Below are 27,604 nucleotides of genomic sequence, written 5' to 3'. Positions count from 1 at the left end.
CGGCTTGGCTCTGCTCATCCGACGCGAGAGAAGAGAGGGCAGAGGGAGGGAGGGAGTGAGGGGCGATGGCTGCGGGTGGAGCAGGATGCGGGGAGACGGCGGAGCAGTGCCGCGCCGAGGTGGAGCGTCTTACGCGGGAGCTGGCGGAGGCCAACCGGGAGAAGGTCCGGGCGGCGGAGTGCGGGCTGGTGGTTTTAGAGGAGAACCAGAGCCTGAAGCAGCAGTATGCCGACCTGGAGGCCGAGCAGGAGGCGCTGAGGCTGGAACTGGAGCAGCTGCAGGAGGTGGGCTCGGCAGGGGTATGGCTGCTTACTCGAAAAAGTATATACTTGCTAATTAAGACTTATTTCAAAAGTCTTTTCATCTATAAAGAAGAATCTATTTCACAAAAAGTCTAATTGCTACGGTAGAGGTTCTCAAATTGGGGTCCGGGGACTCTCCAGATGCCCTTTGGGGCCTTCTAGGGGTCCTCGCGAAATGTGTGAAAGTCTAATTACACATTTAAGCTGTTTAAATGTTTGCGAGCTCCCAAGTCTTTCACAAGAATTAACCACATAATATCTGACACAGCATCACAAGTGCAATTATAATTTTGATTTCAAATATTATACATCTGGCTTCCTGTCATTTTTTCTGATTATTCTTTTTTTTTTTCTTGTCATTTTCTTTTCCAAAAGTTGTGGGTGACTTCTTGCTAATTGACTCATTTGTTCCGTGATTTGGAAAAACAATCAAATAAATTTGGAAAAAGTGATAAAAGGCCTAATTGTCTTCATCAGAAAATGAACTCATTGGGAAAAAAAACAACTTTACAACTTGGAAAACAAAGGCAATCAAACTGAATTAGTGTTGCTGAAGCTGCTGGCGAGCGGGAGGTCGATACCTGGAGGGTCTCAGCTACAGCTGGACGGTTCCATCAAACCCTGATTTAGCAGATACTCTATTTTTCTATTATGTAATAATAATAATAACAATAATGTAATCCTAGATATTTCTATTCTTCCTGCCAAAGGTCTGGTGTGTTTCTCAAATTAACGTTTGAAGGAGCTCCTCCAGCAACGGACTTCTAAAAAGTCAGGAGCCAGCAATGTCATAACTGCCAATAACTTGATATATTTTTAATGTAATCGTAGCCGATAATGTAACTACTGACAAAAATGAATGTATGAACGGTAACATTTTGCATGACTGTCTCTTTCTAGCTATTTTTATAGTATTTTTTGAGCCTCCATATCTTCATAGGCCACATGAAATATTCAGGGATTAAAATTCAATGAAAGTGATATATTATCACCTTATTGACTCCATTTTACATTTTTGTATTTTATTAAACCATCTAATAATGTAGAAACCAGTCAATAATATAATTTATTAGACTACGTGAACAAGTTATTTATCTCATTGTATTATTGCCTTCGAATTGTTTTTTTCTCTTGTTTTAATTACAACACGATCTGCTTTTCCTGAAGGAGGAAATAAAAAAAAAAAAACAAGACATCCGTGGCTGTTTTATATTTCGGCTTCATTTTGACTCAGCAATTTTGCCACAACTTGTTACATTCTGCAAAACACTTTGAAATGAGAAAGTAGTTGTTATAATTTGATCAGTTACAACATTATCAACTTTTATTACATCATGAGCGAACGGATTCACAGCCGCGCTCCAAGGTGCAGGCTCCCTGCTGAGCTGCCATATTGAGACGTAAACGTCCAGAGACACTCAGCCACTGTTTCTGAGGGATGGGTTTTCGTTATTGTGAAACTATAAAGGATTAACAGTGTGTTTCAAGGCAAAATTTAAAATACAGACAAAACAGGGGATTAACAGGAGGCCAACAAAAAAACAAAAACAAAAATCACAGTTGGGTCATTTGTCGATGTCCTTATTCGGGACCTTCACACTGCAAGGGGGTCACAGGTTCGAGTCCCAGCTGTCCCAGGTCTCGTCTGCAGGGAGTTTTTATCCTCCTCCTGTGTCTGTCAGCTCGGGTTTCCTCCACCACCAAAAACATGAACATTATAGGTTGATACTCCTGTAGATGCTGCTGACAAAGACCCTGGTCGAAGGGTTGGGCCGCTTCTTCTCAATACCGTCAGAGAACTCTCGAGATTTGTAGCTCAGCTCGAGACGAAGCCGGGTTTGTCGATGAAGGTGGTCTGAGCAAGGGCACCCTGGAGCCCGTGAATAAGCAGAAAATCAGAGGGAGAGGAAAAAGGATACAGATGTGAATGAGGAGGAGCTGCATCGCTGAGCGGGAGCTGCCGGATGTTTACTGACATTGTCTCTCTCTTATGTTTTGTTGTTTTTTTTACACGTGTTGTGAAGCAGCAGTGTGACTCCTCAGAAGAGGAAGTATGTGGGTTTGTGTTCTGCCTCAGCTGTTTCTCCATCTGGCTCTTGATGTAGTGAGGAGAGGCTGGGGGGGTAGATGGAGGAGGCTCAGAGACGGTACAGCAGTGGGACCTGGGAGCTGGTGTGTGTGTGTGTGTGGGGGGGGGGGCAGGGTGGTGGAGTCTTGGCTGTTGTTGAGAAACTCAGAACTCCAAATGAGGTGTCCTCTGGTGTTGTGGCTGGTGTGGGCCCATCGCATCCTCATCTATAATCTCTACGGATGTGAGATGGGTGGAGCAGCCCTGTGAACCCGTCTGGGGCTTCCTGACTGGCCGACTCCCCATCGATGTCAGACACACGCACGAGCAACGTAGCAACAATTCACCCTCCTCAGTTTAAGGTGGCACCAAGCAAGCTGGCTGCTGATGTCACTGATGCCCTGTTGAGTGAGACACGGCGGAGGAGCTGATCACTGCTGGTCTTTGTGTACCAGAGCGGACATGTTGAACTGCCTCAGACATCCGAGCTGGTGGCAGAGTTCAGGGTGATCAGGTGACAGGGACAGCTAAGCTAACCAGCTAACTATCAAGCAGCCATGACTGTGCGGCGAACTTCCCACAGCCACTGCTTCATTGCAAGAATCACCACAAATTAAAGGTCAAAACAACACGTGCACTGATTGCCGCCTGACCAGAAATAAAAATTCAACATTTGACTAATTGTAGAACCAGAATCCGACCAGCTAATTAAGCATTAAAGCATCAGTCCATCATTCCTCAAATTCTCGATTTTATCCGGGTGTAGGAATGACAGGAGACATTATCCTACCTTTTTGATAAAGCTACATTCCTGTCAAAGCTCCTCTTGTTCAGATTTTAATCATGGCTGTGCCTGCTGGAGCTCCAGCAGTGTGAGCTGGTAGGGTCTCACATGAGAGGGCTGAGCCCACCGGGTTCCTCCTGCCGAGCAGACTCGACCGTAGTCCTGCTCAGGCCCTCAGCCTCGCTGGTCTGTTGGCTGAGGCTTCAGCCACGCTGGTAGCTCCTGCCAGCAGGTGGCATCGTAAATCAACTTCCGAAACACAGAGACGCGTGGGTTTGTGCAGACATGTAAGATGGCTGCAGATGGATCATCTGTCTCCGTTATTCATAGGACAACTTCACCAATACCTTTGATGACTGGACAGAGACGAAGACCTGGTGAAGCTGCTTCTTGCCGAGCCAGTTGCCACTCGCCGTCTGCTTTTCAATTCAATTCAATTCAATTCTCACAGGGCACATCAGGAAATTTAGTCAAGAATCGAGACAAACCTTCCTGCAGTTGTTTGTGACATGAGGTGAAATGAACTGAATGCTGTCATGAACGTAATGGAGGCCTGAGCATGCACGGGCCATACGTTCTGGAGGAGAAAAGTCCATTTTCTCACCGTAACTCAGAAGTTACATGAGAATATTAATGCCAAGGTTGATAGTTGTTCGGTGTGAAGCCACAAATCCGGCTTCAACTCACAGCGAGGCTGCATGCAGCAGGCAGGCTTACAATGAATAGATGGTTATTTTCCTCTCTGTTGGTGTCTTGGCAAATATCTTCAGATTAGTACTAAATACAACACAGCCGTTGTTGGCTGGAAGGTAATCAGCCACCTGATGTCACTAAAAGTTACCCAGTTTAGTCCATTAAGCGAGTCTAAAATTTGAAGGTCGGCTAAAAGGATTCTTCTAACCTTCTTCCAGCCGTACAAGTTCAAACAGTCAGTTGCAGTGATGAAAACTGTAAGAAACCAACACTGAAAGAGTGAAAAAACAACCTGTCTGTGCCGGAGAAGCACTGAGATCATGTGTATCTGTGGTTGAGCACGATGTCAACATCTCAGTTCAGAGCTTTTATGCTTTTATTGTCCCGGGGGGCGGGGCGGCGGGGGGGGGGGGCGGATTTGCAGTTGGTCGTAGAAACAGGGACATATGACATCATAGCAGCGCAGACGGAAACAATCCCTGTCAGAATAAAAAGCAGGAGTATCAGATTTAAACAAGAATGTGTCTGGAAGTGGTGCCATTGGTCTTCTATAGCAGGAGTCCATGTTCTCTCAGTGCATGATTACCATCCTTATATTGGGAGGCAAGTATGACAAACAATGTACTGAGTAAGGGGAAGGAATCCAAAGGTTCGGTGGGGTTAAAGGTTCCGTCCATGTGACATAAATCCCAGCTACTACTCATGTTTATTGTCCTGTTTTAATGATTTTGTCTCTTTGAGGTGTCTCAACAGCCTTTGTGTGTGTGTTAGTCGATGGTAGAGGGAGGAGAGGTGTTCGAGGGTGTGACGAGTGGAGCTGATAAAAAATGCAGCGCAAGTCCATCAGTGCTGCGGTGGAGGCTAAAAACAGAACAGGAGCCAGCGACCCCCCCGGGACGCTCGGTTACTCCTGTGTGACGTCACGCAGCCAATGGGAGGCCTTCCTTCCCGGCTTGTTGTCACTGGATACTGAGTTCCAGACAGCTCACTACCTCCCTCACTACTGTCTGGGATGTAGTATTAATTTAGATACTGGAGGATACAAATATTAGAAGCTGGCTTTTGATTCAGATAAATATTGATTCAAGTCTATTTACTCTTGAGGCTATGTACATATATATGTGTGTGTGTACATATACATATATATATACACACACATATATATACATATATACACTGTGTGTATATATATATACATACATATATACACTGTGTGTATATATATATACATACATATATACACTGTGTGTATATATATATACATACATATATACACTGTGTGTATATATATATATATATACACACTGTGTATGTATATATATATATATATATACACACTGTGTGTATGTGTATATATATATATATATATATATATATACACACACTGTGTGTATATATATATATATATATATATATATATATATATATATACACACACTGTGTGTATATATATATATATATATATATATACACACTGTGTGTGTATATATATATATATATATATATATATATATATATATATATATATATATATATATACATACATATATATGTATACACACACACTGTGTGTATATATATATATACACACACTCACATATATAGTGGTATATGATGTATATGTAGTGGTATTAGTATTAGCCTGTAACACGCTGAATATCTGGTCCCTACTAGTTTCTTGGGTATAAGTGGCACAAACCACAAGCTCAGAGGCAGACTGAACATCTGAAATATGCATGTTTTTACTTACACACACACACACACACACACACACACACACACACACACACACACACACACACACACACACACGCTGTGTCATGCTGCAGCCTGAGATTATGTCACATATTGAACAGATGTCAGTTACGGCGCCATATACCGACATCTACATATTGCTGTTGCGCGTCTGGGTGACGGCTCGTCTGAAGCAGGCCGTTCATCACCTTTAGTGTCTCATCGCCAGCTTTATGTGCCCTGGGATATTACAGTGCTTAATTCAATATCTTATCCTCACGTTCCACTTCTACTCCGCTGCCCTCTATGGTTCCAGATATCTACAGCTGGATGCTCGTGATGCCTTCAGATCTTCAGTTTTATGATGAACTCGTGTGGATTGGAAATATAGCCAGCAGGTTGAGACATGGACATCATCCAAAATACTAAAACAAAAACAGTGGGAGGTACAGAAAGAGAAGGGAGAGGATGCGAAGAGGTGAGGGGCAAGTAATGTGTGCATCCGTCCATCTGTCTTCAACTGTTAATCCTAAACCGTGCCACAGAGCAGCTTTAGCACTGAGCCCCAAACTAGGCCCGGAGATCCCTCCACCTGGGCCTCGGTCAGCCCCGGGGCCTCCACCTGCGCCAGGTGACACCAGTTGTAGATGGCAACTGTGCTACGAGTCCCTCACTGATGGCTGAACCTCTCCCCTCTTCCTCCAGGGATACACAAATACATGATGCAGGAGTGTCTTCAGGGTCAAACACCTGAACTTTATCTGAGTTGCAAGCCAAGACCACATCACCAGCCAGGGGCTGCTGATGACTCACAGCTGAAGGACAGAGAGCTCAAGTTGCTGCTGAGTTGTTTCACAGGCAACAAAAACCTTCATCCAAAGGTTTTAGCCCACAGTCTCAGCATGAGGACAGCTTGTTGACATACTTCCCCGTTGTCCTGTTACTGGACCCGAAGCCGATCAGACCTGTCGGAGGTTGGGACCTTCGTCTGCTGCATCTGTGCAACCAACTGAAACCAGCGGCTGGTGCACACGAGGAAGTGCAAGAGCGGAACGGCAGGATTTTTTCGCAACCATTTCCGAGCCAAGATGGCTCACAAAATGAAACGATTTGGCTTTAAATGCCGGGATTTAGCGAGGAATATCCTGAACATGTTGAGCTCTCAAAAACTCTAGTATTACATCACACTGATGAAGCCCAACAGCTCGTTTCTCCCTCTTTTCTCAGTTCTTTTCCGATTACCACATTTTAACCTATTCCTGTCCAAATCCTATCATGATGACCCTTTCCTTTCCCTTCCTTCATCAGGCATTTGGCCAGGCCTACTCCACCCAGCGTAAGGTGGCGGAGGATGGCGAGACCAACGAGGAGACGCTGTTGCAGGAGTCCGCCACCAAGGAGGCCTACTACATGAGCCGACTCCTGGAGCTCCAGTCGGAGCTCAAGCACAGCCAGGCCACCACCACCAACGTTCAGGCTGACAACGACCACCTGAGTAGTCTGCTGCAGGAGCTGCGGGAGGTACGCTGTGCCACAGCCCCACACATTAGCTAAAGACTCCAGAGAAGACACACAAAACTCGTCATCACTCGCCGTACACCAGCGTCTTAAGTCCTCTCTAACAGTGTAAATGGATGATGCTGAGGGGGTGGGGGGTGGTGGTGGGGGTGTCCTCTCACCCCACGCTTCACCTCAAGGACGGTGACTCTTCTTTATTAAGCTCATCACTGTTGCATTTTCAGTTTTCCTTCTGTTTCAGTGTGACGTTTATTTTAACTCCATTAAGGCCTATTTGAAAAGCAGCAGCAGATCGTATCAGTACAGTCAAAGCATGTAGTATTTGCTGTATTGTAGTGATTACTGCTGCACTGATGTGCATTCGTCTGAAATAACCAGCTCTTAAACTACAAACAGATGCTGCACTGGCCGGAATTTCTTTCGCTAATGAAAAATTCAAGTCTCAGCTCTCATCTACGAGAAGCCTTTTAGAGCAGCTACACATCCGGACGTTCTTCTCCACAATGACATACCGTCAGCTCCTGAGTGTAGGGAGAGGGGCGGGGCCTGCTCCTACTCATTAGCATATTGATTTAGATGTACACAGGAAATCTGAAGTCAGGTGTGTGAGCACTGTCATACATCAGAGTTGTGTTCGTCTGTGTGCAGTTTCCCAGATGTTTCAGTCAGTCACCCATGCAGGTCTTGAGCATGAATCAGAATCCTGTATTTAAATGTACATTAGAGGAGTGAGAAACTTCAGAGCATCAGTTCAGTTTTTACTCACTGAATTAACAACAGATGGTTATTACCAACATTTTGAGGCCAGCGGCTGCCTGGGGGCACGGCGAGCTGTGGCGCACGTGTCATCAACATGCATCTGCAGCTCCGTGTCTCCTGCACTGTCTCAGCAGAGTAACGAGATGTTGGAGCTCCAGCGCAGTCGGATGCGAGAGGAGATCAGGGAGTACAAGTTCCGGGAGTCGCGGCTGCTCCAGGACTACACTGAGCTGGAGGAGGAGAACATCTCGCTGCAGAAGCTGGTTTCAACACTCAAGCAGAATCAGGTAGATGCCTCGAACCTGACATGGGCTCCCACAGCAGCTGAGAAGGACCAGCTTTCCTTTTGTCTTTAACTGTTTATCCTGATCTCTCACAGAACAGATCTGTAACTTGACAAAATATAACTGGACTCATCACGCAACCAGAACACGCAGGGCAGGACAGGAAGAAAAACAAGTTAAGACACACAAGGAAAGCACATTTGAAAACAAAACAGGAAATACTAAAAGCATAGAACAACAAAGTCCACGAGTTACAAAGTCGAATATTTAAGGTCCATAAGAGAAAACACTAAAAAGAACAAGTAGTTCAGTCCAAACGGAAGTGTGAGAGTCTCTCTATTTAGAGACAGCGCTCAGTTCTGCAAAAGGCACAGCAGCATAACTTGACTTCTCATTAAAGCTCCAGCAGGATCAACATTTCAGACGTGAATGATATCTTTGTTGCAGTTTTCATTGCTTTTTCTGTAAAAATTCACTTCAAAGCTCTGACAGAGACAAAGACCTGTTCCCTCTGTCTCTGGCTCAGGTGGAGTATGAAGGCCTGAAGCATGAGTTCAAGGTCCTGGAGGAGGAGACGGAGCTCCTCAACAGCCAGTTACTGGATGCGCTTCGTCTGAAGGACATCTCTGACACTCAGCTGGAGGAGGCACTGGAGTCTCTGAAGAGTGAGCGTGAGCAGAAGAACCACATACGCAGGGAGCTAGTCCACCATCTGAGTATGTGTGATGTGGCCTACACAGGCAGTGCACATCTGACGTTCACCTCTGCCCCGCCCAGTGGCACTGCCACCCCAACAACTCTGCTCTCGCCAAACGCAGAGGAGCCGACAAGGTGCTTTAACTCTTAAATGAAGAAATCTGGAAATTTACTGTTCAAAAACTTCATATCTTAATGGCGGAGAAATCCATTTTGCCACAGTAGTTACTAGATATGAGGTTATTAGTGATGACAGGTGCTAAAATCATCTCGTACAAAGAGAACCTCTGCAATTTAATGTGTTGCAGATTTTGATTTTGTTTGATTCTTCAACTGACAGACAATCGTAAATTAACTGAATACATCTGTAATCTTCCCGTGTTTCCAGCCCCCCCCCTCTCTCTCTCGCTGTCTCTCTCTCGCTGTCTCTCTCTCTCTCTCTAACACCCACATTCTTACCTAAAAGATGCCTCTAATGTACATAACTGGCTGCAGCAGTAGCACGCCTCTTGTCTGGAAGACGTGGATCTCAGTTGACTTCCGAGTCTCCTGACTGATGATTGAAACCATCAAGCGTCACAAGGCGGAGCTACAAAAGTCTGTAGTCAAATTATTTTGTTCAAACTGCAGCCGTCTGACTGTCTCCAGCTCAGCCTGCACTGGCTGACCAGTGTCACTCCACAGTGATGGAGTCCTTTGATGGCAATAAGACCAGCTTTGACAAGACTGCATGAACACACACTTCTCCCTAAAAAGAAAGGTGCTGTGCACATTGACATGAGGGAACGCCGCACAGCTTGACTGATTATTTGAATCTCAAACACGATCTGTGCTTCTCCAACTCCTCTTTGTATTTTGCATGGATCTGTTGTTGTTTCTTTAAAGATAGCGCTCAGAGACCGGACAGCTGCTCCCTGTCCCTGCAGCAAGTCGAGTGGGAACGGAAAACTAAAAACTTTTGTTACGAATCAAACAAAGCAAAAAAAACCTAAAAAGTTCATGAATTTTTTTTTTTTTTTTTTAGTTAAACAAGCGAGAGATAAGTCGTTGTTGCCTCAGCAGAAACCTGTTCACGTCTCCGATGATGCACCATTTACTGTAAATGCGTGCCAAGGTGAAGGCGCACGTGGGAGATGACACTGATTGGTTACGGTCATGTGATGGCTAACAGACACCTGTGCTACTTTAGAGACGGATGACAACCTGTCACTGTTGGACAGGGATGCTCCAGAGACACCGGCGCCCTGAGCTGTAGACCATGAGCTCTTCATGTCTTAAAGGGCCCGGAAGCACGTGGAGCCCCGTGTCTTTGACGTGTGCGTGTTCTGTTTGCATGCCTGATCTGGGGAAACCAGGAACATTCTGTCAATTGTGGGGTTTTATTTTGTTGTTAATTTAAGCATTTCTTCATTTTTTTTATAGTTTTCCTCCCCCCGTGTTCTAGTTATACTTTCTACCTTTGGTCCCAAACACCTGCATTCCAGTGTGTGTTTCCTCAGTCTGAGTTTTTGCCCCTGTGTGGTTTTGTTGGCCCTTTCGCCTTTATGACCTCTTTTGTCTGTAAATGTGACCTGTGCCTCAGTAAAGACTTGTGCTCCAATTCTCAAGACAACTGTTCTCATTGTCATGAGTCTTTCCTTGAATCTCTAAATCAAATTATGAGCATGTTTCAGCGTTGCATGACTTTCACCAATCAACTGTCATCTCCCTTTCAGTTAAACACCCAGGTTGACCCGCACCTGCTGGTTATTATTTAAATGATCAACCGAACACGTTACTTTGGGTGCTGAGGACCCAACTAGCTTTCGTTTAGGTCTAAAATATATTTGAGAAGCTTGAAGTTTCTCTCCAGGGTTCCCCCTCTCCCCAGGGAGTTTCCTCTGTCCTTCCAAGCTCACAACTACAGTTCCAGCCTCAGAGGATTTAAATAATCCATGAAGTTACTGTGCTGTGCCCGGTGAGTGGATGTGGACGGTCTCTTAATGGAGAGGTGCTCTAATTGTCTGTGCAGCAGCAAGAATCCGCTAATGTTTCCTGAGGTCAAGCAGGCGTACAGAACGCACCACAGCACATCCCTCCATGTTGAATAAGTAGCTCTTCAGGTGCAACCAACTGTCTGAATAATGCACCATTCAGATACCAGGGAAATATGGAACCGCTGACTTTAGTCGCCCATCTTACACTCGCCATGGTGAGCACGTCACTGGTGGCTTCCGCTCTGCTCACATTATTGTACGAGCATGTGCGTATGTCCATGTGTGCATCCGTGAGTGTGCTGATCTGAGAGAGTTGTGGTCAGATTTGTTTGAGAAATGCAAACACAGAGTTTGTTGAGGGTTAATACAGCGCACTATCAGTAGGAAGTGAACATGGCCGTGTCCCTGAGTGCACCCATGTGTTTAATCAGCATGGTTTCCAATGGCTTTTGGACAATAACTGTGTTTGTAATTCACCTCAGACATTCAAACTGACACTAAATGTCCTATAGAGGAGATTACTGCCACATTCACTCATGACATAAATGCAAATACTTGAAAAACTAAACTGTATATTTTACAATAGTTTTATACATTTTGTGTTCAGTTTCTGTGTGAGTGTCGGCATGCGTGTGCGTGGGTTTGTTTTTTTTCCAAACCTGCTTTGCTCTGCTGTGATTTTCTAGGTGTAACGGCCAGATCCAAAGTGGGACCGGAGCAAGGACGGCTGCAGGGTCGGGTCCCGGGGCCAACGGAGGGTGCCAGAGTTCCAGCCGGAAAGCTGAGGACCTGTTCAGTGAGATGAACCTGACTGAGATCCAGAAGCTCAAGCAGCAGCTGCTGACGGTGGGATCCAGCAGACACTTTCATTTACTCAACTGTGGTTCAGAATTTGAGGTTGAAACTGATCATTGAAAAGGTGATTTTACTAAACATGCAGACTTGTTGACTCTTCATTACCAATTAGGCTAATTAGCAACCTTCCTGGGCTCCAACTAAAATACATACAGAACCGAAAATATGTAATAACAATGATCATAACGATACTAATGATTTTAACGACAAAAATTAAAAAGAAATCATTAAAGCAAGAAATGGGGATTCTAAACAATAGCAAAGAAACAATACAATTCAACCCAAGTGCCATGTTTGACTCACCACCGGCAGGCTGGCTCATGTTAGCAGCCTCAGCCTGAGAACGCTCCGGGTTTTCTGTTCTGTGTGTGTATCACCCTAGCAACATAACTAGCAAACATAAGCCAGCCCACTGACCAGTCACCTCCCATGGACAATGTTTCCACCGTCAAGCTTCCTGCTGACATCACGGCGTGGCCTGCGGGAGTCTCCTAGGGGTTCCAGGGTTTTAAATAACTGTTCATGTTGTCCTCAACTGATGCAACAATTTCCCATGAAGGACAAAATTTACATTTCTATATTAGTGGAACCATTAATCGCCATCGGCTCGGTCACAGCGTTTCTACACAACTGACATATTCTACATGCTCTGTAGGTAGTCAACACGGATGTATTAAGACCCGTGACAGCAGCTGAAAGAATGATGGATGATTCGCCAGTTTGCCATAAACACTCTGACTGTGCTGGAGGACAGCCACGTCCGGGCCGCCGGGGCTGAGGAGGTTGCAGCAGGTTACTCTGCATTCTCCTGCTGTTTATGGTATAAACAGCACATGGATCATATACTTGGTGGTGCTGCAGCAGCGTGGGTGGGCCAGACTTTATCTTTGAGCTTTTTATTGTTACCAAAGGTGAACTAGCAGCAGTCAGTCTGGAATATAAGCACTGACTTCCTGTAATCTGTGTCCTGCCTCTGCAAAAAAAACCTTTTGGATTACTGAAACAATTGGATAACAGGATGCAGAACGGGATTATTTAGATCCTGTACTCTGAAATCTACTTTCCATGAATGTTGCTGCTACTCCTTTCAGGTGGAACGAGAGAAGGTGACACTGATGGCCAGTTTGCAGGAGTCCCAGGCTCAGCTCCAGCACACCCAAGGGGCCCTTACTGAACAACACGAGAGAGCCCTCCGCCTTAGTTCCAAAGTCACCGCCCTCCGCCGCCTGCAGCGAGGCGTCTGCACCAGTGCAGTACCTCCCTGCAACTATGAATCTCTGAGGGGTCTGGGGAGTGACGAGGAGGTAAAGGAGGAGGAAGGAAATGAGGAGGACGAGAGCAGGACAGAGAACAGAAGTCAGGTGTTTTCATACCAGTCACCAGGTTTGGAGATCTTGCAGTGCAAGTACCAAGTGGCTGTGACTGAGGTGGTGGAGCTCAAGTCGGAGGTGAAAGCCCTGCGGCAAAGGTTGGCCCAGTACGGGAAAGAGGCACCAGCACAGGAGATGCCCAGAGGAAGCATTCATGTCCAGAGACTGGAGAAGCAGGTGACCTCGCTGGAGGAGAACCGCCGCGCCGAACGAGAGAAGGTAGCAACCCCCGTCTATGCGTCCATCCCCAGATTAATGACTGCTGTCATCGCAGGCTTCTATCAGCTGATCGACAGTGACAGAGACTTGACACGCTGAGTTTTACTCCCCTCCGAAGCAAAGCTGTGACATCTGCAGACACACACCGTAAACACGGTGGTCAGTTTTACACTGAAAGGCGTAGTTATGCTAATGATGCATGCTAACAAGCTGCTAGCAGCCCTGCTGGTATGATGAGGTTGAGTACAGCTGTGACTCAACTACACCAAACCACATCTGCCGAGATGCAACAGGTTCACCGAGTACTACTAGCCAGCTGTTGTGGCACACCAGAATACTACTAGCAATGCTGAATGCAAGCTTCAGGAAGGACACACACCTGCTCTAACTCTCTTCTCCTCAGATTACCAGGTTGGAGTCTGAGTTGCGGGCAGCTCAGTCAGCAGCCAGTGAGAGCCAGGTGGCGTTGAACGCAGCTCAGGACGAACTGGTGACTCTGAGCGAGGAGCTCGCCCAGCTCTACCATCACGTCTGTCTGTGCAACAACGAGACACCCAACCGTGTCATGCTGGACTACTACAGGTCTGACTGTTTATCAGAGTTAAGAGCCAGTCTTGTTACATGCTGCATGTTGGATACATGTTATGGAGACAGTCCCTCAAAGGTAGACAAGAGCAGCAGTCCGAGCGCGTTAGTGCTTTTAATTTGAGATGAATGGATAAATGCAACGACGTTGGCTTAAAAGTCTCACTCATTGCTGGAGGGATTCAAGGTTTTCTCCCTCTCAGTAACTGAGATAGGAAGGAGATACACAGACATCCACATGACGTCCTCCACGACCTGAAGGTTTACTGCCAGTTGTTGTTCAGATCCCCCCCCCCCCAGCTCTTCACCAAAGCTGCCCAGGGGGAGCAGCAGGTCACACTGTTGCTGCACTGAGCAGCTCCAGGTGTGAATGAGTGTGTAACTCTTCAGTGTGCAACTCAGATCATCTGGACCGGCACTGCTGGGTCAGAGGAAGCTGCCGCTGATAACAGATGTTGAGCCGCCGCTCAGTTACGATTGAGGGAAGTGTGGGAGGCGCCAGGTGGAAGCGCACGCCGCCACCTGCTGCCACACTTGCTTCTGCTAGCAGCCCATTCATGCTGGACACCAACTGCTGGATTAAAAATGCATGCGGTGTCTGATTCTTGTCCCGTTACTGAACTTCTCATCACTATCAGGCCACCCACTGTTCAGCTGATGCAGGTGATTTTATCTGTAGTTAAGTAGCATTTGTAGGTCAAGTTCCGCTGATGAATTAACGACTGCTATGTGTAATCAATCAATCAAGCTAGTCAGGGTTAGCTTGTGTCCCATCAGTGTCTCATCAGTGGTTTGTCTTCCCATCAAAGAGTCTGTAAGTACGTTAATCTGGTAAAAATCACTTTTATGGCCATTAGGTCTTTACTAATATTCCAAAGGTTAGAAATATTTAAATTAATTATTAATTGATTTTTTTTTTAATCCAGACAAGGCAGAGGGCTACGAGGCCTCAGTGCCAGTCTCAAAGCCATGTCTTCGGACAACAGCAAAGTTCTTCTCACGCCGCGCCTCGCCAGGAGGCTGGCCACTGTTGCCATGACAACCTCAACTTCCGGGGAGTCACGAAGCCCCTCACAGTCCCCATCCAAAGAACCCCCCCGTGGGGAGAGGGGGAGGGAGGATAAGGAGGGGGACAGGGATGGCCTCCAGGTTCTGTCTGAGCAGAGCCCGCCGCCCTGCACGCCTCCGAGCCACTCGCCCAGTATCAGTGCCTCTTCTTCATCATCGTCGTCGTCGTCACCGGCCCTGGAGCCAGCTGGTGAGCTGCGCAGGGAGCCCATGAACATCTACAACCTCAATGCCATCATCAGAGAACAGGTAGAACACACAGCTCAAACATCTCTTCACCTCCATTTACCCTCCTCCCTTCTTCCTTCACCAGACCCTCCAGCTTTTGTCCTCTCATCACTTTCTCCCTGTCCTCTTTCAAAAGCAGACTAAAAACTCTTTATTCTCTTATCCCTCTTTTTAAGCTGTATGATCATCCTTTCTGTCCTCTCAGCTCCTTCCCGCCCATCTCTTCCCCCACTGAGGAGATTCCTCTTTTTCGCTGATTATAGCTTATTTCACCGTCTTGTTATCAGTTCCTCTGAAACACATCAAAAATGAATGGTGCCATCTTATCACTGCACTGGCTCCCTGTGTGTCAAAGGATGGAGTTCAAAGTCCTGTTACTGGTCTGTGAGTCACTGAATGGGCACGGGCCTAAAGACATGTCAGAGCTGCTGACTGGGTATGAAGCATCCAGACCCCTCAGGTCATCAGGGACGGGTCTACTCAGCGTCCCCAGGGTCAGAACCAAGCAGGGTGAAGCTGCTTTCAGCTTCTGTGGTCCACACCTGTGGAACAAACTGAACCTCTGAGGGGGGCACAAACTGTCAGCTCATTTAAATCAGGGCTGAAAACACTTCTGTTTACTGCAGCCTTCTGATAGTATTGATTTGGGATTGATGGATTGATTTCATATTGATTTGTCTGCTGTCAAATTGATTTTAAACTGTTTTATTGATTTTAATGACTATTGAATGTTTTGATTCACTGTTTTTAACTTTCAATTCTCTCTTTACCTCTGTAAAGCACTATGAATTGCCCTGTGAAGGAATGGTGCTATACAAATAAATTTGCCTTGCCTTGCCCTGTCCTCACTAAAAGTCCCCTCTCTGCGTCCCTTCGCCAGGTGAAGCACCTCCAGCGGGCGGTGGACAAGTCGCTGCTGCTGTCCAGGCAGCGAGCTGCAGCCAGGGAACTGGCCCCTCTGCTCGACAAGGACAAAGAAGGCTGCATGGAAGAGATGCTGAAGCTCAAGTCCCTCCTCAGCACCAAGAGAGAGCAGATCGCCACCCTCCGACTGGTGCTCAAGGCCAACAAACAGGTGGGTTAGCCAGCAGCTGAGCAGCACTGACACAGACCAGCATGGCAGTTGTCCTGCGTAAGATGTGCACGTGGTCATTGTTGAGCCGTTTGTTTCAGCTGGGGACTATTTTTCTTTGTTATCAGTTGGAGTAACAAACTCCTCATTTAAGTTTCAGTGATTGGTTAGAAAATGCTGTTTCTCAGTTGATGTGTCAGTAAGAATCTACAAAGCACATTTTCCAGCTCAGCATCATGTTTTTCTTTTTTTTAACACTTCCTGGGGAAACTCTGGTTACTGCGACGCCACAACACTGTGAACTCTGGGTAATTCCTGCAAGCAAAGTCCACAGAAATGTGGCTCTACGATCACATTGGCAGTGGTGCCATCCTGCACTTGACGAGTTGTCATCGGGACATCCCTCAATCCCTCTCGGGCTTCATGGGTACTCGCCTTCGAGTCTGTGACTGGAACTGGGCCAGCAGCTCCACACCAGTTAGTCAGAACATCTTCAAGGAAACTGTAACAAGTCCAGCTGCCTCCAAAACAGCACGTCTGACTTCATCACGATTAACTCAGCAACGCAGTAGCTACTGCTCTCGTGGAAATGGATGTAAAAGCGGGACAGAGATGTGTTGTGTGTTTGTGTTTCCCCAGACTGCCGAGGTGGCTCTTGCCAACCTGAAGAGCAAGTATGAAGCAGAGAAGTCAATGGTTACTGACGCCATGATGAAGCTGAGGAACGAGCTGAAGGCCCTGAAGGAGGACGCCGCAACGTTCTCCTCTCTACGAGCAATGTTTGCCACCAGGTCAGTTTGTCTCCTTGCTCTCTTCAACACGTCTCTTGAGCAGACTCATGCAATGGTGGTTTGGTGTGGTCTGATAAATCCGGTTGGTGAAGCACATACCATCATAAAAGTTGGTGGAGAGGAAAGTTAGACTACCTGACTACCTTTAAAAGACAAAGGGTGAGTCAAACGGGAGCTGCTGTGTGTGCACTAAGTTTCACCAGCAGTCGTGCCAACAGTTGTCACACATCAGGTGGGTAAAACTGAGCATTGTTGTTCAGAGCTGAGCGCATTCATGAATAACACTGGCAAGTCAAAGCTCTCTTGAAATGAAAATCCCACGTTGCTCCCGCCAGGTGTGACGAGTACGTGACGCAGCTGGATGAGATGCAGAGGCAGCTGGCTGCAGCCGAGGATGAGAAGAAGACCCTCAACTCCCTCTTGCGGATGGCCATCCAGCAGAAACTGGCCCTCACGCAGCGCCTGGAGGACTTGGCCTTCGATCAGGAGCAGACTCACCGTACTCGCGGGAGCAGGCTGACCCGTGGGAAAACCAGCATCCCCAAACTAAGTCCCGCAGCCTCGGCGTCACCCTCCAAGCTAGCCCAAGGCTCCCCTGCACCTCTGGCCCCCACTAGCCCCTCTCCTTCCAGCCTTACTAGTCCTATATCCACAACTTCTCACGAGCCCTCAGCGCCTCTCAGTCCATCCATGGTCAGCACAGCGGTTGCAGCTCTGGCCTCAGCTCTCACCTCCCCCAGCTCACACATACCCCCGCGCAGTCCATCTTCACCTGCCATCGCTTCATCGTCGGTCCATCTGGTGCCAGAGAGCCCCCCGTCCCTGGAAGCCCCGTCATCTCCCTCAGCTCGGACCCCGCCCACAACCCCTCTGAGGCTGGCTCACTCCCAGTGGACCATGGGGGTGCGGACGTTTGTGGTGGACTCCCACAGTTTTAGTGTGAAAGTCTCCCCCACTCTGCCCCGTAGCTCCGGCCTCACCAGGCCCCTCAATCCAGACTCGGTTCCCCCACCCTCCCCCCTGACCACTACCAGCGCCACAACCACCACCACCACCACCACCCGGCCCGCCCAGCCAGGGTCGACCCCCTCCTCTCCCTACCGATCCTCATTTCTGGGGCTCCGACGGTCCACGTGGACCCCTGCTCCTCGAACTCGTCCTCTGTCCAGCCTGACGCGGTCCTCAGTCCTGCACACTTCTTCCTCGTCCTCCCACTACTCCTCCTCACCCTCCAGTTACTACAGCTCCTCTCCTGCTTTTACCCCCACCAGCTCCTACTTCACCTCCTCTGGCACCTCCCCATCCTACAGCCACTCCAGCCACTACACCCCCCTTTACCCCAGATACCACAGTTCCTACCGACCCCGGCACTGACCTCCTCAAACCTTTAGTGGGAGCCTTTAGAAGGTTTTTTCCACCCAACTCCTTTCTGACCATAAACCTTCGACCTCCTCACAGAGGAGGCTGACAGAGAGGAGCAGAGAGTGGTTTCCTGATTTCCTGTGCCTAAGCCTCAGCCAATGGGTTCTGAATGTTCAGTGACATTGCTCAGGGATTTGACATAAGGAGCACAAGCGCCTTCCTACTATTTGGAGACTGTTGATTGGTCCACAGGAGGATGTTCATGGACTTTTTAGCATTTAGATTCTTCAGTTTGAGACCTCGCGTGCATGAATTGATTCAAACACATCAGACGTTAACGGGACACTCGACACTTTTCACGGGTTCAGATTAGGACCTCCACACATTAAGTACCCTCTATAGTCAGTGTAATCGCCACTCTCTTTCCACTGGTCTCACAAACTGTATACACAAGCACTGCAAACACAACGTCTTTCTGCGCAAGCTTTCCATGTTGATGAGGTGCTCTCACGCTTTTGGTTGAGTGTGCTTCAAATGAACCAAGTCTTCTGTGACCGAGTATTTCTATTATTGCCACATGAGCTGTAGGCCGTTATCGTAGAGGGTAATCCAGACTGGGAATGCGTCTGAAGGGAAACATTTGGTGGTGTGAGAGAGAGCTCTGCAATCTGTGATGCAGTGTTCAGACTAAACATGAGGAGAATTTTCACCTTCAGTTAGGAATCGACCTGCAAACATCTGGTGTTCTCTTCACGAGAAGAGAAGAGGAGCCTGGCTTTTCTCTCCCAGCATCCCCCATGGCTGGAGTAAATTCCTGCTTCTTACTTCAGGTATTTTACATTTGAAAAGAAAAAGCTGTTGTGTCTCAGTCCATAACATCATCCAGGGGTGCAAAACGTTTGGATTCCACAGCCGTGTCCTAGAACTTTATCTGCTGCGCCCAAATACTCGCATTGATTTACCTGCAATGAGTTTGTCCTTATTGAGGTCAGACTTGGCACAGCACCACATGAAATATTCACTCTGTTTGGTCTGAGCTCAAAAATATGCGCTCTGCACACCTGGTCAGATGTTGGAGTAGTGCTAATACTGGTGTGATGTGGCCTCCATCCAGCTCGTTCACTGAGGAAAGTGTGTGTGTGTGTGTGTGTGTGTGTGTGTGTGTGTGTGTAGGTTGATGAAGGCTTAGAACTTTTGTTTGAAGCATACAAACCCCTTCAGTGGCAGCAGTTCACTCTTCACATCGTCATTCAAGTATTTTCACAGAAACCCAACACATACGATGAGACAACAGCGGATGAGGCGGGACTAACCTGTCTGCCCTGAGTGTCTCTGACATCATCTCTTGTCCAGGGTTGTTAGCGTCATCAGTTCAACCTTTCAATTTTTTATGGCTCTCTACCACCACCTAGTGGTTGCCATGTACTCAGCTATGCATGCCCACTGTGAGATGCTCTTAATTGCAGACTCCCTTTCCTTCTATATGAACACAAGACATGGGTGTGACAGAGGTGTGGGCCACACGGGAGGTCCTGAGAGAGAAGAACACGTGAGAAATGTAGAACGTTCTGACGTGAGACACGAGAGATGAAGGTCAACTATTCCGCAGTGACTAATTAGACTCAAACTGCTTTCTCCTCATTTGTACTTGATTATAAACTCTTGAAAATGCAAATGTAAATTAAACCAAAGTTCTCCAGCGTACCGTCAAGTGAGTTCAGAGAACATTTCGCAAACAACAATTTCAAACAGGAGCTGATCTGTTTTTTGAATATTGTTCAACAGCAACCTGCTAATGCTCTCTCTCAATCAAGTGTGCATCAGATTTCTCATTCTTCACCAAATGTTGAAACATGTTTGGACTCGCTGTTACAGAAAAGATCAACCGATAGCCTGGATTAAAGGAAGCACAACAAAATCCCAACGATTTAAACACTGACAGGGAGAGGAAGTGAGTCACTGGAGCATGTGACTGACTCACTGATGCACTAGCAATGTAGCGCCCTCTTGTGCCTCTGAAGCCAACTGCAGAGGTTTGTCTGACCACACAGAATGAATGTACTCAGCTAATGTGAAGGCTCCTTCATGGCACTACACCAAACTCAGGGACTGTGACACACCTCATTCAATAAGTCTACATCAGAATTAGCATCATGCAGACTGGTAGAACGCACCATGCAGAGCTAGACTGCACCTGGTATAGAGTGTTGTTCAAGTGCATGAATGAACCGTTGAAGAAATAAGCTCTTTTAAATGATGCATAAAGATGGATGGTCTCTACATCTGGGGGTCCAGTACAGAGGCGTGCTAGCTAGCTTAGCTCAAAGACTGAAAGGCTGAGAGAAAGAAGTTTCTCACAAGTGCAATGGGAAATTGCAATGCAGGGAATGTGAAAAATTCCCAGTTGCCCACAAACGGCCCACAGTGCTGTGCTGCAGTAGCCATTTCTTGCACGGGCAACACAGGCAGGTGTTAATGCTAACGCTAACAGCTAAGTCAGCACTGAGGTATTCCAGCTGATCCCAGCTACCGTACAGTATTATCATTGATCAGGTTATTGTTGCGTTATTGATCATACAGTATTGGGTGTTCTGACCAGGATGATTAGGTGTGCTGGAATTCTGTCAGCTACCTGCTCGCTGTGACCCACAGGTATGATGTCAGGTGTGTAAATCAGCACTGTGCAAGCATAAGAACCCACAAGATCAGTTGTCACAAACTTTTGCCCTTTTGTTTTGACACCACCAACAGGTCAAATGTTGTTGAGATGCATTATAGTTTGGTGCTCAAGGTTCCAAAAGGAACCAGGACCTAAAGACTTGACAGGTCAGATTTTGTCAAAAACACCGCGGGGAGGTCAACAGTGCCGTGGTGTAGCAGGCTCTTGCCCACTGGTTCATTAGCTCTGGTGTGTTTTGCCACCACGCAGCCGTCGATATGAGCGCATCACTTGGAAGCTACTCACAAGTACCTCTGTGCTGGATTCACTGACGATGTTGATGATCATGTGATCTGAGATGACGGCGAAAGAGTCTGTTAGAAGATCTGATCAACTGTTGGCTAACAGCATATCCTCCATCCCATCAGTTCAGCACCCACGACACCGTGCTCCCTGCGTCCGTGCGCCTCACAGATACCCACACAGCCTAGCCTAGCAACAACACGCTCTGATGAAAGCTTTTCATCAATGTGCTAACTTTGTTTCTTTGTTCCTGCACCTGCACCTCAGGCTACGATGCCGTTTTTGCTTGTTCGTTTGATACATGGCAGATTTTTGTTGTTTTTGCTTGGATTGTTGTTTTTCACTGGAATGGGAAAAGAAATGACAAATGTCAGATTTTATGCGGCTGCTGTCCAGAAAACAGACTTTGTTAATAACATGTCCTGTCGAACTTTTCTCCCCATATATACATTTCCCCATCACCCTGAGCCTGTAAACACCATCCTTTATCTCTTTGTTTCTATTTTGTACTGTAAAACACAAATCTGTCACCAAAAACTAATTTGACAATGATCTTTTTTCAGATTTGTGATTTTACAAGTTGCAGTGTTGCACCCACATCCTCCCTTTCATTTTTCTGCTTAATCTCATTTTACTTTGGTGGGTTTTAAAGGGAAATATGGCATTTGACACCAAAACATTGAACAAGCAGTGCTGGACGAGACGGTCGCTCACATGACGCTCCTCTCTGACTTCCACTGCTCTCTGAGTCAATCCGACGGCTTGGTGTGTAGCTTCAGTCACGTTATTGTGATTAAATCAATTAATAGGAACAGAAAACCTCCCTTGAAGCTCATCGGTGTTTAACATCTTTTCTACAAAACTCTTACGTCGACCATTTCTTAATCCCAGTTTGTTTCTGAACGTTTCTCACAGTGTGAAATCCATACATGCAGTGAACGACTTGTTGGTCCAGGACTATTTGCTCTCTGGTCATCAGAATCTTCCAGAACACAAGCATGAAGTAAAAATACTAACTCAGTGGATGGTAGACACCACGACCGCCCACAGAGAAACTTCTCCTCCACTGAAGTCGACAGCAAGAGTCCTGAGAATACAAACCTCCAAGGCTGAAAAATACCCCAGACTCCAGCTACACTCGCTTAGATCTTCATGGAATTAACAGAGGGATGGAGTCACTGCTGACCAAAGACTGTTCACTTACATGCAGAAGAACAAAAACAAAACTATGAGAAGGCCTAGAGAATGGATGTTTTCCCGACTGAAGTATAAATACAACTTTGTTGTGAAGTAGTTCTGCTTCGTGGTGAGTTTCTCTTTGACACTGACGGTGAGCCATATTTTCTTTCCTCCAGACAGGAAAAGCAGTCGAGAAATTCAGAGGAGAACATCAATTTTTGTTAAGCTGGACTCTGTTTTCCTCGCTTTTTAAAAAAAATTCAGATGATGTAATTAAACCTGTTGTTTTAAACACACCAGTATGGAGCAAAGGCCTGCAGCCCCAGAGCAGCTGCTATGTAGTCCAATGGGGCAACTGGCAACTGCCAAATTACCCCCATTAAAAGAGCACAAAAACTCAATGAAGCAAACCCGAGAATAAACAGGTGGGTTACCTGAGGGTCCAACAAAGAATCTCACCTGATGACACACAGGAACCAGGTGGGAGAACACGAAATACTGTATGCTGCTACTTTGTCTAACAAATGGGCAGACAGACTTGCAGCTAGCGTTAGCTATGAATGCTAGGATGAACAGTGTTAGGCAAGCGACTCAAAAACTGAAGTGAGCTGAGCTATCAGTGACTCTGCCAGGCTACCCCAGAAAACTGAAGTAACCAGGCTACTTGGTCAGTAAAGGAGTGAAGCGATTGAACAGTTACTTGATTGACTCACAAAGATGAAAAGACCCCAGGAAGACGAACAACTGCTTTGCAAAAGCTAACAGGGATAAAACTCAGACAAACAAACACAAACTCACCTGACGACACAGGAACCAGGTGGGAGAACACGAACAGGAAGGAGCTGACGGCAGAGGAACAGGGCTGAGAGTGAGGACGACTAACGAGCTGACCAGCTGAACACATGAACTCGGACAATACAAACTGAATTCTTTATTTCAGTGGAGCAGTTTTAGTTTATTTCTTTTATTTTGTAAAATTTGAAAACAAACCACAGCCAAAAACCACAATCATTGGACTTCATTTATCATTAGTTTTATTTGACCAGGGAAATAAAAGAAAAATTACCATTAATATAAAGAATTTCCCATTAAAAAAGACAAGAAAGAAAGAACATTAACTCGTGTTCGCAGAGAGGCTCCACCACTTCAGCACTAATCACTCATGACTGGGTTCAGTGGTTTCTGCCTCTCTGCCGAAACGGTCCATGTCTCGGCACTGGAGCGAACTCCTCAGGCTCTTCCTTGCCGAGCCACGAGAAAAACAAACGGACAGATTCCAGCGCTGGAGCTTTGCCGTCTGGCTGGTCCGCGTCCTTCCTGGCTTCCCACCTGAGGAAGACCCTGCGGCTGATGACATCCTCCTCATACAGGAGGTCGAAGATGGTGAGCAGGAGCCCTGAGGGGACAGAACAAGATGTCGCCATGGAAAATTAAGTTTCGTCATGAATCGAATAATTTTATCAATAACATTTCTGAACCACTTTGAAAAAAGAAAATGAAAGGAACGATAAGTTTGCATGTTGAAGAGCATCCCAGGAGCACAACTGGTGTGTAAAGTCTTATTTTGTAGCCGTAACTGAGAACAGCACTCACTTTTGGGATGACGCATCTCCTCCATCAGCTCCTGGAGGGCGGAGACGGCCTGGAGCTGTTTCTCTCCGTCGTTCAGGTACGTCCGAAGCAGAGCAACTCTCCTCTTGAGCCGCTCCGAGTCCAGCCTGTAGGAGTCCTTGCCTAAAATGATAAAATAAAGACTTGAGAAAATTGGTGTGACACGACACGACAAGTGCGATCAAAAACCAGACGTCTCCTCCCTTCCTGCTGTCACAAGTCCTACGTACCGACGATGGCAGACCTGCAGACCGACGACACAACAGTGCTGACAAACTGCTTGGAGGCGGTCTGCTCCTCATCCAGGTTTGTCTGAAAAACAGTGAAGGAGAATCCAAGTTCAACATGAGAGACCAAGAGAGTCCAGATCAACAGGGTCCGGTCGCCCCAGGAAGCTAAAGGAGCACGCACCTCCAGCCAGTCCCTGATCTGCCGGTCACTGGCGTTGTCCTGAAGGAGCCTGTCCAGCTGCTGCCTCAGCTCTCGCGTGGTGAACCTCTGAAATAGGATCAAGTACTCTTCAGTGACTTCTCATCTTTTAAAACATGAAGAAACTGTAACAATGAACCCCAGACAGCCTGCTGACCTGTCGATTGACACGCTTGGTGACGTCATTGGTCCTTTGAGACGCAGTATCGGCAGCTGAAGGGCCGCCACGACCACGAGCCTCCTGCTTGACTGTGGGAAAAAGATGACAATACAGGGTTAAAGTTCATTCCTTGGTCCTGCTGTATCCTCATTTGATTCAAATCATCATGAAAAAAGACAAACACTCTTCCACAGTTGATTTAGTTGAGGGTTCTCACCTGTGACGTCTGTCCGAGGACGTGCGTCCCCGTGACCTGCCACGCCGGTCACAAAACGTGGAGGCTTATCTAGGACCCGGCTTTCTCTGAGGCTCCGATGGGACTCCCACGTCTTATTACTGACGTCGCGATCCCGCCAGTTATGCTGGTCCTTATTCCAGCGGCCCCACGGAGCTTTGGCCTCTGGATGGTCCACACCTGCAGGCTACAAAGAAAATACAAGATTTCAAGTTCCAACCATAAAGTTTAGTCACCAAGATTCCAGTGAAAAAGATTCAGACTTTACCTTTGGGTTCCTGCACGGGGCATCAATGACAGTCCTCGGGGGGAGGGGCACTGTCTCCGTCCTCTCAGAGTGAGGACGGTTTAGCCAGGTGGGTCCATGAGCACGAGGGCCATGGCCCCCAATGGCTCCTCCTGGCCTCCTGCACTCCTGCTGCGGCTGGTGCGGGGCATCATTGCCGGTCCTGGGGGGGAGGGGCACTGTCCCCGTCCTCTCAGAGTGAAGACGGTTTAGCCAGGTGGGTCCATGAGCACGAGGGCCATGGCCCCCAATGGCTCCTCCTGGCCTCCTTCCCTCCTGCTGCGGCTTGAGCGGGGCATTATTGCCTGTCCTCGGGGGGAGGTGCACTGTGTCCGTCCTCTCAGCATGAGGACGGTTTAGCCAGGTGGGTCCATGAGCACGAGGGCCATGGCCCCCAATGGCTCCTCCTGGCCTCCTTCCCTCCTGCTGCGGCTGGAGCGGGGCATTATTGCCTGTCCTTGGGGGGAGGGGCACTGTCTCTGTCCTCCAGGTGGGTCCATGAGCACGAGGGCCATGGCCCCCAATGGCTCCTCCTGGTCTTCTTCCCTCCTGCTGCGCCCCGAGCGGGGCATTATTGACTGTCCTGGGGGGGAGGGGCGCTGTCTCTGTCCTCCGGGTGGGTCCATCAGCACGAGGGTGCTGATGCCGTGGCTGGAACCTTGAAAGTTCCCGTTGTTTTTCGAGGGCAGCCTCCTTGTGTATGTCTCCAATACGCTTTGGGCCCTGCACCTCCCTTCGAGGAATCCAGTGGTTCTGCGGCACAGAGAGGGAGGATTATTGAAACATTGGGAATTCTGCTCCAACATTTGTCGTTTCATATCGCAGTTTTTCCTGCATTAGCATGGGTTGTTAGATACGAGTGAATCTCTACCTTTCTTAAGTCCACCACATCCTGCATCAGGAACTGGAGTCTAGGAGACGTCCTCTTCTCCCGGATGATAGTGTTCATTTGGACAAAGAGTCCATCCATATGGGCCTGAGACACAGGAAATAAACAAGTTGTCTTTAGGTACAGCAGTAACAGTCGGCCCTTGAAAAAGCCCAGAGCAGTTCATATTCCACTTGTCACAGTAATTTCCCTCCACAAACCGGCCGCCATCTGAAGGAGAGGTCTTGGTTTCATACCTTGACGTTCACCACATCCAAATTCTTCCCCGCTGTGGTGAGGAGTTTGCAAAGACCCTCCAGAGAGTCTTCATTTCCGTTTTCCAGGAGCTTCATCAAGCACCTGTAAATAATCAAGCCCTTCAACATGTTCTGTTTGTAAAGCTCCCCAATGAATTTCACATTGCCTAAGGAGCGCCGTTTAGCTTTGTTCCGGTCTTCCTCGAGCGCCATGGTTAAGAGCTCACGCCGTTCCTCCTGAGGACAGACACAAGCGCGCGTTAGAGGTCACATGATCAGGTAAGACACAGAGGGATGTGGTTGGAACAATCACAGGAGAAAATAAAAGGATTCTTACATCATGAACAGCCTCCAGTTCTTTTTGTCTGCGGATGAAGATTTCATCCTCATCCTTCTCGAACTCCGCCTGGCAGCAGTGGATCAGCAGTTGTCGGAACGTGACAAACTCTGTCCCTCTCTCTGAGGTGGGCACCTTCACCTGAGAGGAAGAAACGTCGATTACATACCTCAGTTAATACAACACTCTTCATGACATGACAGTAACTGACGAGGTTTAAACTAAGAACAGCAGTGAAAGGTTCAGAAAGGGACGTGTGACTTACCTCAGCCAGACGCCGGCACAGGTCAGCGTACGTGGAGGAGAAGTGCTGCTCTGAGACAGCCTTCTCAAACACCAGCTGAGCAGCTGCCTTCAGGGTCTCCTCCGTGCTGATGGGGAGCTCCAGGACGTCCTTGGTCAGGCTCTCGAACTTCTCCGGGGTGAGCCTGTTCAGGATGCTGCGCAGGTTTCCCAGGAGCTGATGGTGCCGGTCCTTTTCAGGGTCCTTGGCACCAGAGGCCCTCCTCATGGACGGCTTGCAGGCATTGGCAGCCTTGCTCAGCTGCACATCGTTGGTGGAGGATTTACCAGGGACCATCTTCCTGGGCTGATGCACCATGGGGGTCTACAAGGGGGGACAGGAAGTTGGCTTAAACCCACTGAGACAAACCATCTGATGTTGGTTCGCTTAGCAAAGGTTGCACGCACGTCTGCGCACGTGTGCACACTGTTGTCTGCATTTGTTGTCCACTCACCTGCACATTTTCCCTCGTCTGCAAGTTGCGGAACCGGGGCTCAGCCGTGTTGGTCCACCGACGGTTACCGCGGCCGGGAAAAGCCATCTCAGAGTGGTAAACCAGAGTAGATGATGCGGTGTTCTGGTGAAGTCATGTGAGTCACCTCCATATATAGTCCTGAGATCAAAGGCAGATCA

At 47.6% G+C, this 27,604-nt stretch overlaps 2 protein-coding genes and 1 long non-coding RNA gene across 3 annotated transcripts; 1 reads left to right on the top strand and 2 right to left on the bottom strand.

Annotated features, from left to right (window-relative positions):
* Positions 1-65: 65 nt before the first annotated feature.
* On the top strand, positions 66-22,675 carry LOC147262412 (protein bicaudal D homolog 1-like). The gene is made up of 11 exons (XM_086201240.1): positions 66-284; positions 6,890-7,102; positions 7,993-8,145; positions 8,669-8,973; positions 11,501-11,660; positions 12,761-13,258; positions 13,662-13,840; positions 14,770-15,160; positions 16,020-16,214; positions 16,851-17,002; positions 17,338-22,675. The coding sequence occupies exons 1-11, from the start codon at positions 66-68 to the stop codon at positions 18,374-18,376; spliced, it is 3,504 nt and encodes a 1,167-aa protein (XP_086057366.1). The 3' UTR covers positions 18,377-22,675.
* On the bottom strand, positions 1,522-23,397 carry LOC147262411 (uncharacterized). The gene is made up of 3 exons (XR_015112374.1): positions 23,304-23,397; positions 11,474-11,603; positions 1,522-2,771 (listed from the first exon to the last, which is right to left on the bottom strand). It is a non-coding gene; the product is annotated as an uncharacterized LOC147262411 (long non-coding RNA).
* Positions 23,398-23,556: 159 nt separating this feature from the next.
* LOC147262410 (eukaryotic translation initiation factor 4 gamma 1-like) lies at positions 23,557-27,592 on the bottom strand. The gene is made up of 12 exons (XM_086201245.1): positions 27,426-27,592; positions 26,954-27,295; positions 26,689-26,829; positions 26,352-26,588; positions 26,098-26,202; positions 25,209-25,979; positions 24,923-25,127; positions 24,703-24,794; positions 24,528-24,614; positions 24,347-24,428; positions 24,099-24,239; positions 23,557-23,901 (listed from the first exon to the last, which is right to left on the bottom strand). The coding sequence occupies exons 1-12, from the start codon at positions 27,510-27,512 to the stop codon at positions 23,678-23,680; spliced, it is 2,514 nt and encodes an 837-aa protein (XP_086057371.1). The 5' UTR covers positions 27,513-27,592; the 3' UTR covers positions 23,557-23,677.
* Positions 27,593-27,604: the final 12 nt, after the last annotated feature.

This window comes from Aulostomus chinensis, chromosome 4 (genome assembly GCF_037954235.1).
Source record: "Aulostomus chinensis isolate RoL2024-O1b breed Wild chromosome 4, RoL_Achi_v1.0, whole genome shotgun sequence".
Lineage (NCBI taxonomy): Eukaryota > Metazoa > Chordata > Actinopteri > Syngnathiformes > Aulostomidae > Aulostomus > Aulostomus chinensis.
This window is presented reverse-complemented; position numbering and strand designations above follow the sequence as displayed.

Excerpts from the sequence above, each read along its gene's own strand:
- LOC147262410 (XM_086201245.1), bottom strand. The coding sequence starts at position 27,512 with ATGGCTTTTCCCGGCCGCGGTAACCGTCGGTGGACCAACACGGCTGAG. Across the intron at positions 27,296-27,425 it reads AGACGAGGGAAAATGTGCAG|ACCCCCATGGTGCATCAGCC; the intron begins GTGAGTGGACAA and ends CCCCCCTTGTAG. Across the intron at positions 25,980-26,097 it reads ATGTGGTGGACTTAAGAAAG|AACCACTGGATTCCTCGAAG; the intron begins GTAGAGATTCAC and ends TCTGTGCCGCAG.
- LOC147262412 (XM_086201240.1), top strand. The coding sequence starts at position 66 with ATGGCTGCGGGTGGAGCAGGATGCGGGGAGACGGCGGAGCAGTGCCGC. Across the intron at positions 8,974-11,500 it reads AACGCAGAGGAGCCGACAAG|GTGTAACGGCCAGATCCAAA; the intron begins GTGCTTTAACTC and ends GTGATTTTCTAG. Across the intron at positions 13,259-13,661 it reads GCCGCGCCGAACGAGAGAAG|ATTACCAGGTTGGAGTCTGA; the intron begins GTAGCAACCCCC and ends TCTTCTCCTCAG.